Here is a 15,570-nt window from a genome sequence, read left to right as displayed (position 1 = left end):
AAGTTCCGTAGTTCCGTTCCTCGCCGATGCTGGAGTCTGGAGTTTATAGTCCAGCGCCAAGTGTACTGAATCTTTAAATTTCAATTTCGGCTAGAAGAAATTGCGTGAAATCAACCGAAAGCCACCGAATAGTTAGTGCTTTTTCTGCTTCTCTACGTAAGAATTCAAAATTATTCCAAGTTATGCGAATAAACTTGGTATAAAGTAGCATCTCCCCTGGAATAAATAAGCATTTGACAGGTCATTAACATATTCGAATTTCAGCGAGATTTCCGTTATCGTTCGCACCGGTCGTATGATGACTTCGCTGTTTTCGTGCATGTCTCTAATAAGAGACGATTCAAAAGTATCGTTATTCGCGACGAGGGAGATGCACCAGAATAATGCGGGTATCTCGTTCACAATAAGAAGATTGAAGGATGTCCGATAACAGGCAGATATGGTTCCTTCTGAGAATTCCTAACCTGTTGCGTGCTTATCTGTTTATCTCAACGGTAAATCTCGCAGTTATATATATATATATATATATATATATATATATATATATATATATAAATGCATTCCTTATTTTTATTTATGCTTTTCTCATCTCACTTTGATTACCAGATCTAACGAGAAATAGCGTCATTAATTTATTTTCTTATTCGAACACATTCAAATATTGTTTTGATATTGTAATTAGCAGTGTTTGCTGTTATCTAAATAAAATTATATAGATGATCATCTAGATGAAATTTTGGCATTATCTTATCTTTATATAGATAATTAAAAAATGTATTATCTATATCTGCATCTTAGATAAAAAAAAAGTGTTATCTTTACTAAATGATCTAAAATAATATTCAGATAATTTGATTTAGAGTTTCATAGCACATGAAAATATTTTAAGTAGTAGAACTTGAGCAGTAAACGATAAAAACTTATAAATAAAAAGCTATGAATATATTTTTATATCTCTTTTATAATTTCCATTTTTTTATTTTACATTACATTTTTATTTATTTACATTTTTTAACTGTTTACATAAGCGATTTTAAAAATAATATCTGGAAGTTATCTAGATGAATCGTCATATAATTTTATCTTTTATCTAGATATATTTAAAACAAAATCATCTTCATCTTATCTAAGATGAATTTATATATTTTTATTTCATCTTTATCTAGCTAATTTTAAAATCATCTAAGCACAACACTGATAATTAGAAATCACTGGATATGATAATATATCCAGTGATTTCTAATTACATTCATTATAAATGGATATATCCATTATAAATTATTATTTGATTTGATTATTTATTCTAATATCGAGTGTCTTGCAATTAGAGCTTTATAGTCAGCTTCTTTTTTGGAAGAAAATTTAAGGCTTGGGTATATATATATATATTATTTTATTACTGATAACACATAAAACACATATTTAATGAAACGTATGTGACCTGTGATATATAATTGTTTTCGTAATTTGCTGATAAGTCATTAAATTAAAAATAAAACAATAATTTAGATACTAAATTTAAATATACAGTTTTTTTTAATTAAATCGTTTTATATTATATGACAGTAAGACAATGTGCGTATAGGATTCATTGAATTATAATTTTACTTGTATATATGTATTATATTTATATATATTATATATTTATATTTATATATATTATATATATACATAATATGTTTATATATATACATATAAATATGTATATATTTATTTATTTTTATTTATTTATATGCATTATTATATACTGAGAAATTGTGAATATATCAATCTCTTTTTGCAGGATACGAGGACAATACATTGTGTATTGTATACTCGGCGTCGACGCCACGGGACGCAACGGCGCACTTTTGCAATTCACGGTATCTGGTTCGCGTCATCGCCGTCGTCACCGTTGCCATCGGTGCTATCGACCATCCGAGCACATCTCGTCGCGCTTGCTCCACGTCGCCGAGCACCGTGTAGTTTTTCAGCTTGACGTTTGACGCACCGCCGCCGTGTGTGCGACGATGGAGGTGCAGCGGCAGTATAAAGGTAGGGAAATTATGCACGATCGCATTAAAAATACATATAATTCCTCCTCGCCACTTATTGCGACGCACATATTTGCGATTAGTTTTCTTATTTTTTTGCGCCTCGAAACGATACGTCTACATTAACCCAACCGAAGGCCGATAGAAGGAAGTCGATGCTATGTTTACGCTTAGAGAACGTTCGTCCACTTGTCGCCAAGTCCGCGAAGATCGATGTACGCAAAAAAGTGCTTCATTTCCCTTTCCAATTGTAGCAGAAAGGACGTTCTTCTTCCTGAGCCCTAAGTAAAGATAACCTTTGCCAATGACGTCTGAAACGGCGAGATTCTGATAGCGCGAACGTGTTTTCGCGAACGAGCCATTTTGACTATGGATGCAATTTTAGTTGCATTTTTTTCGCCGACAAAGATATATTCGTTTTATTGATGAGCTGAGAAGAAACGCAAATTTTCTACTACGCGTCTTCCTCTTCCGAATGTTTCCCGTAAATTCCACTTTACAAAATTTTATCGAGAAATTTTAGATGCGAGCTCTACGCGCATAAAAGTGGTCTCTCGCTGAATTTTCATTGCGAAAACTGAAAAATCGAAGATGCGAGGAAAACAACAACTTTCCGCGATAAACGCGCGGTTTTTTTTTTTTTTTTTTGCAATATGAGATACATTTGTTTACGGAAAACAATGCAGAGCACTTGCTAATGTGCAAAACGGAGCATTCAACACGCACGATATGCATCATATTGATCAATAACGAAATTTCTGTTTTCATCGAGAGGTTGACCCGGTTTCTATCCTTTCGCGATTATCAAAACATCGATATTTCACTTTCGATATTTCACAGATATTTTTCGACGCTCTCATTCTACGGGAACGAATTTTAATTTTAATTTTAATTAAATTTAATTAATTTAATTAATTTTAATTAATTAAAATTTAATTTACAAATTATAAATATGCTATACTGTGTGCTATATTTGACTATATTTGATAAACAGTTTTCCACATTTCGTGAAAAAGAGTTTTCATGTCAATTTGCAATTTTATTCTATCGAAATGTAAAATTAATTACAGCAAGCTTTACTCAAGCTCGTTCTTGATATACTGGTACCTGTTTATATTAGATCGATCTATAATTTGATCGATTTTAAATACTATACAACGTATAGTATAATATCTTTCTAATACTATATATATATATATATATATATATATGTTGCATTACACACGTACGCTGCTTATACTACTAATTAAATGTAGAATCACGCAATGTATATATTGTTTACATCTGAAACGCACTGATCTATAAATCCTAAGCTACTTATATAAAACAAATCTTATAAGTCAACCTAACTTAATATGATATTGAAGTAGACTATTCCTCCCAGTTATTTTTTCATATGATAATGCAAATGGTATAATAATTATTTAACAAATAAAGTTATAGTAATTACACATCTGAGCAAATTATTTTATTACATTGTAGAATTTCTCAACTATTTGTTTTTCTAAAGCTCGATTTTTTTCTAAAACTTTATATCCAGTTTTAAAATATTGATTTCAATGAATTTTAATTATTTAAACTGACATGGCACATTGATTTTTTGAGCAGTACTTTGAGTTTTAAAATTAAAATTATTTTCCAAAATTACTTTCAAATAAATGTCACATGTATTTGCAAATATATACTATTATTAAAATAGAACACTATTATGTCGTAAGCACACACACAATAATCTCTGCTTTTTTGTGTTCTTCAGTAATTGATATGTTAACATTTAACTTTATTTCGTTATATCTCAGAAAGATTTGTTATTCTTCTTATCTTCGTATTCTTTATCCCAACTGATATCAAATATCGATTATTGTATTTGATACTTAATGTGTTATCAGGTGCTTTACGTTAGGAAATAATTTTATATTATTTACATGAAGGATGCAATGAACGTATATCAATCAATTTCATATTATTATAATTTGTCACCCGAACAAACATCTTGCTATTATCAATATAATACGCCACCTCAATCAATTTTTATTATTTTAATCTATTTCATCTCTTTCATTTAATTTCACCTCTTTTTCATTTAATTTCTCTTTACAATCTTATTTATTTATATATTTAAAAATAGTAGATTTTATAAAGTATAAACGCGTCCTTTTTATATAGAAAATAAAGTGTTTTTATTTAGATGTGAAATTCTACAATACTGTAATGATATATTTTCTATAATATTGTGATGATATATTGTATTTGAATTTGCAACATATAACGTTTGAAAAGTAAATATCATTCAACTGTATTAAACATTACGAAAATAAGAATATCTTACATCATTTATCAATACTTTTAAATTTGATAGAATTTAATGGATTTTCATCTCTTTCAATCAAAATAGACCTGTAACATTAAAATTATTCTCTATAACTAGTTTTGTAACAGAAAATGATAAATATTTTACGCTTATTTATATCAATTCATACCCTTATCATCAATCACAATCAATATCAATTTACCCCACATTAAGGGGAGTATCAAAGATTTACGTATATAAATAAACGCACATTTACACAGTGTACACAAGAGAACTATGTAGAGAAACACCGAGTAGCAAAACTATTCCGATTGACTATAGGATGAAATCCGACACATTTAAACACGACAATGCGATTAAACTCCTCTGTTTACGTGGTAAGATAGGATGTAAACAGCTATATAGCTGTCGAATAGCTATAGAGATAAAAAGTCCCTGATGAGAATGCACATCTCTCTTCCAAACTATACATATTGCAAAGTGGCTTTATCGATATATGAGCTCAGACACTTCTCCTAGCAAAACACTCATAAAAAAGTTACTGCAATCACTAACCAATCAATCGTACATGATGGTTACTTGGATATGCATTTGACATTGTTGGAAATTAAATAATTATAAATAAGCGATGGAAAATAGAAAAGAATTAATCTCTGATTTATCACATTTATTTATTTATTTGATATTTAGATGAAATAAATTAAATAGATTAGAGAAAGAGAAAATTTTTCATTTATTTTATAGTCTATTTTTTTCGCATAGTAGATACTCTCTATCTTCTCTATAAATATAAGAGTAACTTACACATTAGATATTTTTCTTCGAATTGATATTAACGTGAGGATATCATTTGTGTATAGAAAAATCAATAAATCTATAATTGTGTGCTACGCATTATATCGTATTTTATGTTATTGTGACAGATCGTGAATAAATCTATGATAGAGATTAATGATGCATATTTTTCCTCCGTTCGAAATAAGAGACAAGGCAAAGGTAGTGATTCACAAAGCCAGCAGCCAACAATACGTTTATTCATTGATGACGTAGCATTTATCGCGTATAATGTCATGTGCAATTACAATATTGTGTCACATCGGCATACATCAATTAACTCTTCTACACGGCACTGACATTTAATTTATTTCGACTTAAACTGAAATAATATTTTATCTATGAACGTGTTATTATTGATGATTTGTTTTAATTTAGGAAGAGCGCGCTCTCAAAATTTTGCGATGTCTCTTAACACGCTTCAATATTTTTTTATTTAATAGATTATTGATATGAATTAAATTTTTAACGCGCGTATATGGATATTACTTAATACACACTTTGCATTATTTATATCATTTTTGATAACGAAACAAAAAAATTCTTGCAAACTCATCAAACAAGTATCATTATTTTTATTCAATGCAGCGATATAGTTTATTTTGTATTGTCTATATATTTTGTATTGTGTATATATATATATATATATAGGATGAAACTTAACTTTATAACCCAAATTATCTTTGTTATGCATGTAGTTATCGAAAAATGTTTCCAATAAACGCATAAATTCCTATATATAAAAAAAATCTGTTATATTCATGTTCTCCCTAAAACGATAAAACTTTTGTTTATAATATTTTTCAATAACTACATGCATAATAGAAATAATTTAAAATCATATATTAAGTCTAAGTTTTACTCTGTATAAATCTTATTTTTCTTAATATCAAGAATCTATGTTGAAAATATTTAACATTGAAAGCAAAATGTTCGCGTTTGTTGCTAATGAAAATAATCGAACCTATTTCAAGGTTCATTATTTATTATTTCTCGATAATATAAAATGTATTGATATTGAAGATATACATCTAAATTCATTCGTATATCATATATTTAACGTAAGACATAATTGATTCTCAGAGATGAGACATTATATATCATTTTCGATAGAAATAAATTAGTCAGAATTAGACAGACATTTAAAGACCTAGATTTAAATACAAGAGGTACAAGAACATATGAGCTCTCTCGATGTGTCTGTATCAAAGTGCCGTTACTTCAACAACGGTCAGAGATAAAGAGGACACTGAAAAAAAATACTCATTTACACTGTATAATTAGGAAAGCTATCGAAAGATGTGAAAATATGAATATCAAGAGCAAAGTAGCACCAAGCCTCGGATACAGATCCCATCTCCAGGCATCCCTACCCTATACTCTCGTGGCGTAAACAAAGGAAACTGGAGGCGCCGGGGCGACGGGCACGGACGTCCCGTCGTCCGCGGACCTTTACTGGCGAGTCGTGAAACGTCCGCTGGTCAGTACTGGTCAGATGCGGTGAATGATCGGCGAGTTCACACCGCGTTCGGCTTTAAACCGTAAGTGCCACGATAGCACTCGAGGATCCGCTCGAGAGACCAGTTGCGCCTTCCCTCGCTTTGGAACAATATGTTTTGGTTGTGGAGAGCCCCACGGGCCTCGCAAAAGTCGGAATGCAACGCGAAAAGTGAGTGCTCAAACATCGTCGATGCTCGATATTAATAGCGGCAGCTTAAAAGACGCATCTCGTTGATGGATGCGGATGAATTGTTCGGAGCTAACGCGATGCTTCCTTAAAAAAAAATATACCACTTAGCTGTTAAGACATAATTTCTTGCTCTGGAGATATCCATATATACTCCGCTCGATACTTTCGAATATTTTAGTCTTGAATGCTTTTGCTTTTCATGCTTCAATGAAATGTCTAAGGTCTCGTAGGTCTCAGCTGGATCGATTAAGATCGCCTCAACTTGTTCAGAAGATTTACAATTAATTAGAATGTATGAGTATATATATAGAAAACACACACACGAAACAGTTATGTTAATATACATTAGTTATTTATTTTTATCAATTTACATAATTTTTCTTTGCATAAATTTCCATCTTATTTATTGATGAATTCAAATTTTTAAACCTGCTAAATACATTTTGATTATTAGTGACATTCTTTGTATGGAATAAAACTAGTATCTTTTCGCACTTTGTACGAAGTGCGAAAAGATACTAGTTTTATTCCATTGATCTCTCTGATCAATTTTTTTTAAATTTAGATAATGGAAATATTTCTTTATGACTGTTCTAATGATCGATAATTATATTATAGTGTAGCGCATTAAAATAACTTTTATTAGCTTGAGTCATTTATACAAGATTAAAAGGCAATATTATTTTTAATAGAAGGAATAAAATTATCTTCCTTATTCTATTATTTTTGTTTTTTGTCTCATAATTTACTCATTAATCAATTTCTTATATAACTTCAATGTCTTTGCCGTATTTATTCACAGAATCGATTTTTAGATAAAAGTTTAACAAGTTCCCCATCGCATACACGCGACTTTTTTATTTTTAATATTAGATACTTTAGCAACTCTCCTAAATTAAATTTTCATTAAAATAAAATCAACTTGAAATTAATTCAAAATAAGTTCTTATTATCGATTTACGCTTTAAATAGTCTTTTCAAAAGCATTTAATTATCAATATTTAAACGCACTGCAACTCTTTATTTGATTTTCATTAATAAAAAAATTAACTCTGTAATTTTGGCAGTTAAACTGTTAAAAAGATTTATAAATCTTAATAAGAACAATGACTACAAAATAACGTCGATTATTAGGTAGCTTGTGCAATTCGCGAAGCTATCATGTTAATATCTTGATCTCCAATGTGACTTAATGCAAAGAGATTTGATGATTGTGTTGTATCTTCAAAACAGCTATTGCTCTACACATACGTGCAATCATTTTTGAATTATTACATTACATAAATACGTGAATTTGGCTATCATTCTGATTAATACTTTGAGTTTACCTTTGCTTCAAAGAGGCCACATTATTGAAATCTAATTGTAAGATCAAATTCATCATCACATCCTCGTGATTCGGTTCAATTAATATGTATATATTGAAATTCGATAGAGTCAATAAATAGCACACAAAGGGTATTAAAATATGAATAATATGAATATCAGCGGGTGCTTGTGCACTCAAAGAGGTCGATGCGTGAGTCAAATATAACGATATGACTTATCAATAAAAATTTAATCCGTTGTTTTTTTAACAAGTACCACCAACGCATTGAAATAATTGTTTGATAAATTGTATTATTAATTATTACATTTGCTTCGTGTATTTTGATCTTTTTTCAGTTCGTAGTTTATATATATATTGTTATCTAAATATAGCATTTCGGAGTGTTTTGCAAGATAGAACCTAATTACATAACTAGTAACATAAATGGGCAAATTAAAGAAAGTGCGCAGTAAAAGATAGCGCAGTTGAAATCATTTAAGCCTTGTACGGCATAATTCATCAAGATGAGATCACATCATTCTGTTTACAAAATCGCAGTTTGTCCAATTATCTTGTTATCTGTAAGATAAATTCTCCGATTGAACAAATTTCATTGAAAAATCATCATATTTTATCGCAGAATTGATCGATCGTAAAATATGATAATCACAAATCATCGAGTAATTAAATTTCTTTTAAGCATATATATGCATACATTAGAATAGATAGTATACAATTAGATACACTACTAGAATTGTAATAATTAGTTTAATTAGTTACTAGATACATTATATTATTAGTATAGCAAAGAGGTTTTCTTGTTCGTTTATGACTGGTTTTATTTTTTTATATATTGAATCTAAAAATCTTTATCTAGAGAGAAAGAGAGAGAGAGAGAGAATATGTGTTTTAAAGTTGTCACCATTACTTTTACAAATTGTTTAATTGGTTATATATCGATCTTTTTTTAAATAACTTTTAAAAAATAAAGCATTAATTTATTTCAGAAATTTATAATTTTACAAAATTTTAATTTATAAATATTCTTAGACTTAAACTTGATAATTACAATCTTGTTAGAATTGTCTTTCTTTATTTTTGTAAGTATAAAATTTGATTTAGTACAATCTTTTAATTTTTTGTTGTATATATAACTTTTGTTATTTTCAAGAGAGTAATATCTACTGGTTACATTAAGAATAAAACTTTTTTTTATATCGTAAAATGCTTTTTTATATCATTATCTAACTCACGTAATGACCTCTTTGAATACACAAGCACATGCTATTCGTATTATTTATATTTTAATCTTAAATTATCTAACTTATCGCAAATTATACCGAGAGCATGCAGACTCGAAACGATCTGGGCCAACAAACAAATTGTCTCGTTCTTTAAAAATTGAATCACGTTTGCGTCGTTAAACATCGGACAAGATGTTAAACGAATTTTACGACGTATATGAAGTGGCGATTGAAAATTTCCGCTTTTGCTCTATTGCTGGCTTCCAAGTCGAACAATTATCGGATATCGTCGATAGAATACTGATTTGTCTTATGTAATGCAATGACTATTAAATAGTCTTTTCGTAATACTATCATTTTCAATACATTATTATGAATACTCTAACATGAACGTATACTGTGATAAATGAACAATGTGAGGAAAGAGAAAATTCTTAATTAAATTTTTGAATTAAAAGTGTATTAAAAATTCCAAAAGCTTATCTTTCCCACGACTCTAAAATTCAATACATCCGTATTAATACTTATTATTATGCACTATTTACATATATATACATATATAAGATCAGTGGCAGTTTTGCTGTAACAAAACACATATTTACTACGAATATACTACACTGAAAAAACATTTTTAACTTGACTAAACCTTTCAACTAAATTACTATTTTGTTATTTGAACATATGTATATTAGTATATTTAAGTCAAATATAGTTTTATTACATATGTTATATTTAATTTAAATATTTCTACATGTTCAATTAACAAAATAATATTTAGTTGAACGATTTAGTCAAGTTAACAAATTTTTTTTTTTTTTTTTTTAGTGTACGGATAAACTTGTGTCAACAGGAAATTAAATTTGCTATTTTTACATTTTTATGTGTCATTGTCTAACTAGTTACGATAATTAAGGTAATCGTTTTTATGATTAATTTACTGTTTGCAGCGACTTCCGCTATTGGCGATGCCTCGAAAAATCAAACTCCACCAACGCTTCTTTCGAGTTTGAGAAGCGTACTTTTCGTTATCGGAACTGTAGTGATCGGATTCGCTGCCTTTTGCAATTCTCTAACATGGTAATGTAAAATCAATTGCAAATTAATGCAAATTGCATTGTGTTTTATTTTAGGAACTTCTTAGAAATAAACAAACAAATATATACAATCAAACTTTCTGCTCGTTTTAAAATTCTCAAATTTTCAGCTCGTTATTATTTATTTTTTGACCACGCATACATAGAAAAAAAATGTCATATTGAAAAGTATAATTCTTTATTATAATTTTGAAAATAATCACGTTTGTGCAGCCCGATAAAAGAGATTGTAAAATAAGTTAAAACTTGTTATTGTTTAACATCGACACTTCGCACAATCCAATACAACACGTTAAAAAATAAAAAAAAGAACTAACTTCTTGTGTATTTGATGCTATTGAAATGCTATTTGTAATTGTAAATTGTGGCTCTAAAAAGAAATTCTTATAAAAAAAGTTATCTCTCTTTGTACAGAATTAAATAAATTCTCGATTATGATTATGTATTACGATTTATATATTATATATTTCATGATTCATAAATATTTTTGTTACATAATTTCTTCAAATTTTGTTAACTAAAAAAAAATTTTCAGGCATTTACAAAGATTCTGGGGTGCATCTGGCGACTTCTGGCAAGCCCAGTGGGACAAAATTTTAGATAAGTTTGGAGATGACCCTGTAACACTATGGGTTTACGGTAAATAAAAAAAATATATACAATATATTATTAATTTGAATAACAGATTCTTTGATCAATGTTTGGCATTTTCTAAACTAAAATTTTATATAATAATTTTAGTCAATATTAGAGATTTTAGAATGACGTCCCACATATATATAATATATAATATTTGTCATATTTGCTATCATCTATCTTAATTGCATTACATCTGCTGTTTGTGCAATTATACTATTAATAAAAAAAATATATATATATTCACGTACATCGTGATAAACTCGCGTGAACTCGCTGAATGTTGAACGTCAAATTTACTGTCTCATACTTATTTTTATATTGTAGGATCCTTATCTTTGATGATCGTCGTTTATTGGGTGATCGGGGGAATTTACACCATCCTAGATATCACTAATCGACCAGCGGCGCTGCGCAGATACAAAATACAACCCGGCACGAACGAACCAGTGGACAAGAGAGAATTATGCAAAGTGATTGCTCAAGTACTGTTCAATCAGATCGTCGTCGGCTTTCCTATTATGTACCTCGGCTATTATTTCATGGAATGGCGCGGTTATCCCCCAGTTCGCGAGCTGCCGACCTTCCACTGGGTACTCGCCGAGATCGCGATTCACATATTATGCGAAGAGATTGGCTTTTATTATTCACACAGGTACCTAAATTTTATCTAAAAATCAAAGAAATTAATTGTCCATATTAAGTTCTATAAATAATACGCGAAGTAAATTTACTCTCGGAACGGCCACCAATTTTGCCGACTAATATTTGGAATTAATGTCTGGCTAAACACGTAAAAAAAATTAAATAGGTAGAATAAAGTATGGAAATGAGAAACTTATATGCAATGCTAAAACATCATCTATGTCAATTAACATCGATATTGATTCGAGTCATTACGTCTAGAAAAAACTTATGATATGTATAAAATTGAATAGAGGTATATAAAAGACGTACCTATTAAGCAGATAAAATGAACAAGCTTATACATTTTTTTTTTTTGCCATTACCATAGTAATTATCTTTATGCGATTATAAAAAATGATCGCACAATGTTCCTGTAAAAGCAAGTTAAACAAAAAAATATTTCTGCGACGTGTGATGCAGAATATATACATGCACAATAAAAATTAACGCGAAAATTATTGAGTAACTGGCTTATATATAAAGATATCACGATTATTGTACATTTGTACATTTAGACATATGAATTTTGACATAATTATAATATTAAAACCAATTTCTTACGTCACATTTATATACTTTAGTTTTTTTATTTAAACTATTCTAAACTCAAAATAATTGAAATGATATTTATTGACATATGTAAATATATTTGTGCATACTGATCTAAATATGTAGACATAGATATTTATATTTTATATTCTCCATGCGAAATTTTGGCTGCTATTGAATTATCTTGCAGATTTCTCCACAAACGCTCCCTGTACAAATATATACATAAGCAGCATCACGAATGGACTGCGCCCATAGCCGTCACTGCTATGTATTGCCATCCTCTGGAGAATATTGGTTCGAATCTACTTCCGCCTTTCTTGGGTGTATTCATCATGGGTTCCCACGTGGCTACCGCTTGGATTTGGTTCTCGCTCGCGATTCTTTCGACATTGAATGCACACTCTGGTTATCATTTACCGTTCTTCCCTTCGCCGGAAGCGCACGATTTTCATCACTTAAAGTATGTGGATTTCGTCAAAATTCTTTTGTAATTTTAATTCACATTAACACGATCTCGATTTATTTATTATAATAGACATCCTTAACAAAATAGATTTCATATAATAAGATTGAAAATATACAAAAAAACAATTTTAAACAATATTTTTACGATATTGTGATACTGAATATGTATGTATGTATATGTATGTATATGAATATGTATATATATGAATACGTATATATATGAATATGTATATATATGAATACGTATATATATGAATATGTATATATATGTATATGTATAGATATGAATATGATACGATAATATAATATAAATTTAGATGATGTTAGCTTCAATATTCAAAAAACTATTTCATAAGTTTCGATGTGCATACGTTCGTTAATTTTTATAAGTAAACAAGAAGTCTAAAACTTCTCTAATATGTACAAAATTATTTTCATAGATCTTTAAGTTTTTATCAGAATTCCATGCCATATCGCATATCGTAACGTTCATCTTAAGTTTCGCATAAAAAATCTAAATTTATAGTTGCTGTTCAAATGCTTTCAGGTTCAATCAATGTTACGGTGTACTTGGCGTTTTGGACCGCATTCACGGCACCGACACGCAATTTCGCAATTCGCGAAATTACATTCGTCACGTAATGATGCTTAGTATCATACCACCTAGGGAAGCTTTCCCGGATGAGTCAAAGTACAAGTCAAAGTAGAAGGATTTTTCGACGACTCTAAAAGTTTAAATAATTTGAAAAAAAAAAACTCCGCACTGAATGCGATATTTTCGCAATGATAATCGGATTTGAGAACGGCAGATCAATAATCGATCTTGTCCAGTTAGTGATACAACTCTGGTAAGCTTCTTCTGTAAAATTAATTTTAACAAGTACATCCGATCTCGATCAATCCTTTAATCTGCTGATTTTTCTTTTTATCGATAAAAAGAACTCAATACATGAATTTACATTTATTCGTAATATCCGTATATTCTATTTAAAAAATTAAATTGTCGTAGCTTTTAATATTAAATATATTGACTAGTAAATATACTTTTAATCTTCTTTAATTACTTCCTCTTATTACTTTATTTTATTTATTTTTATGACAAAATTTTGAATTTTCAGATTCTTTTTAGATTTTCGATTTATTCAATATATCATGTAGTATAATGTTTAACTTACTCTGATTAAAGGACTGTACGCGAGAAACTCGGCTATCTGCTGATTTAACGATAATGACTGTACATATAAATGTCAAGGTTGGACTGAATAGAAAGTAGCGAAAAGATCTATGAAAATTTAAGATATGAAAAATATATTTATATATATATTTAAAATGTCGACAGGAAAAAAATTGATAAAACAAAAGCGCTTCTAATTTAAGTTGGGAGGGAAAAAATGAAATTTTCATTGAGTATATATTAGACTGAGTTTTAATAAATTCCTCTTTTTAATCAATCTTATAGTTTTCGAATTTATATAAGTTATTTATGTATACAAAATTTATATTATAAATTTATTAATTATCATATTCTTAAAATTATATACATATGACAAATATAAGAATCTCCAGTAATTATTACTCAAATTTTCTTTCAGTTCAACCTGGGCGCCACATTCATACATATTTTCTATAATATTTTTAGCATTAATGCTAAAAAAGATTGTATTAAATATATGTATTTAAGCTGTTACATTCAAGCACAAGTACATTCTTATATTACACCTAGTATGGTGATATTTTAATGAATGATACAATGAATTGATAAATTAGATGCATATATATATATATATATATATACACTTTTAAAGCTTCTTCAATAATTGGAGAGAGATTTACTTTTTTAATGATAAAAAAAACAAAGTAAAAATATGTGAAAATAAAATATCTGTGTGATTATTTTGTATGAAAGTACTGCTTTTAAATTCCTATGTTAATTAATATTTGAAATCAAGATATTATATTTGTAGTACTTTCAAGCATATTGGCATTGCAATGGAAATCTCAGAATGAATAATATTTCGGATATAATTGATATTTTTATATTTAGTTTCATAATGCAGATTTTAGCCGGACTTGGATTTAGTCTTCAAGACGAGATCTAAGCAACTGTACTTCTTTAGGCTAAGTATAACTTATATAGTTGAAACAAAATGTTTTTTTCAACGTTATAGATTTCTCTTTATATATGTAGTACAATTGACAAATATATATTGATTATATAGAAATAGATATATATAAATATATTAATACCGATGATTTTATCTAACAATGAGTCTTTGTTATAACATTATATATTTTTCTTGCAAAAAAGAACTCTATTAGAATTGAATAAAAAACGGAAATATATAATTTTTATCTTATTTTACTAACTAGGGACAATTTTCAATTTTATTTCACAATGTTTCGTCGTCACAGTATTAAGTTCTTAAGACTTCAAATAAGTACAAAATAGAGGAAAATAAATAGAGAATCATGATACTTTGAAATCACCGAAATTAAATTAAATTACCGAAGATTAGTAAGAAACAACATTGGAGATTAATGTCTGAATGTGCAAATATATAAAGTACGCACATAAGTAAAGTTCTCTTTCTGTATTGTGATTTTCACTGAATATAAATATATAAGGCTCGTAATTAATATATAATAACACACACATTACTGAATTTATGTCATATCTATTACAAGCTTATTAATAAAATCTTTACAAATATTATT

The 15,570-nt window shown here is 28.6% G+C and overlaps 1 protein-coding gene and 1 long non-coding RNA gene across 3 annotated transcripts; both read left to right on the top strand.

Annotated features, from left to right (window-relative positions):
• The first annotated feature begins 355 nt into the window (after nucleotides 1-355).
• LOC145935916 (uncharacterized) lies at nucleotides 356-1,978 on the top strand. The gene is made up of 2 exons (XR_014425298.1): nucleotides 356-494; nucleotides 1,784-1,978. It is a non-coding gene; the product is annotated as an uncharacterized LOC145935916 (long non-coding RNA).
• LOC145935912 (fatty acid hydroxylase domain-containing protein 2) lies at nucleotides 1,874-15,568 on the top strand. Of its 2 annotated transcripts, none has more exons than XM_083037704.1 (6): nucleotides 1,874-2,034; nucleotides 10,369-10,498; nucleotides 11,051-11,154; nucleotides 11,479-11,806; nucleotides 12,578-12,850; nucleotides 13,403-15,568. In XM_083037704.1, exons 1-6 carry the CDS (start codon nucleotides 2,010-2,012, stop codon nucleotides 13,560-13,562), a joined length of 1,020 nt encoding a protein of 339 aa, XP_082893830.1. In that variant the 5' UTR covers nucleotides 1,874-2,009; the 3' UTR covers nucleotides 13,563-15,568. The 2 variants fall into 2 exon arrangements, with proteins under 2 accessions (XP_082893830.1, XP_082893829.1); XM_083037703.1 differs by lacking the exon at nucleotides 1,874-2,034 and adding an exon at nucleotides 6,634-6,847.
• The last annotated feature ends 2 nt before the right edge of the window (nucleotides 15,569-15,570 follow it).

The sequence above is a fragment of the Prenolepis imparis genome, unplaced genomic scaffold (genome assembly GCF_030444845.1).
Source record: "Prenolepis imparis isolate NDT839.2.m4 unplaced genomic scaffold, iyPreImpa1.0 SCAF_5, whole genome shotgun sequence".
In the NCBI taxonomy this organism is placed as follows: domain Eukaryota; kingdom Metazoa; phylum Arthropoda; class Insecta; order Hymenoptera; family Formicidae; genus Prenolepis; species Prenolepis imparis.
Note: the sequence above shows the minus strand (reverse complement) of the source record. Positions and strands in the feature narration are given on the sequence as shown.

Coding starts and splice junctions, on each gene's coding strand:
- LOC145935912 (XM_083037703.1), top strand. CDS start 6,790: ATGTTTTGGTTGTGGAGAGCCCCACGGGCCTCGCAAAAGTCGGAATGC. Junction 6,848..10,368: donor GTCGGAATGCAACGCGAAAA/GTGAGTGCTCAA, acceptor TACTGTTTGCAG/CGACTTCCGCTATTGGCGAT. Junction 11,155..11,478: donor TGTAACACTATGGGTTTACG/GTAAATAAAAAA, acceptor TTTATATTGTAG/GATCCTTATCTTTGATGATC.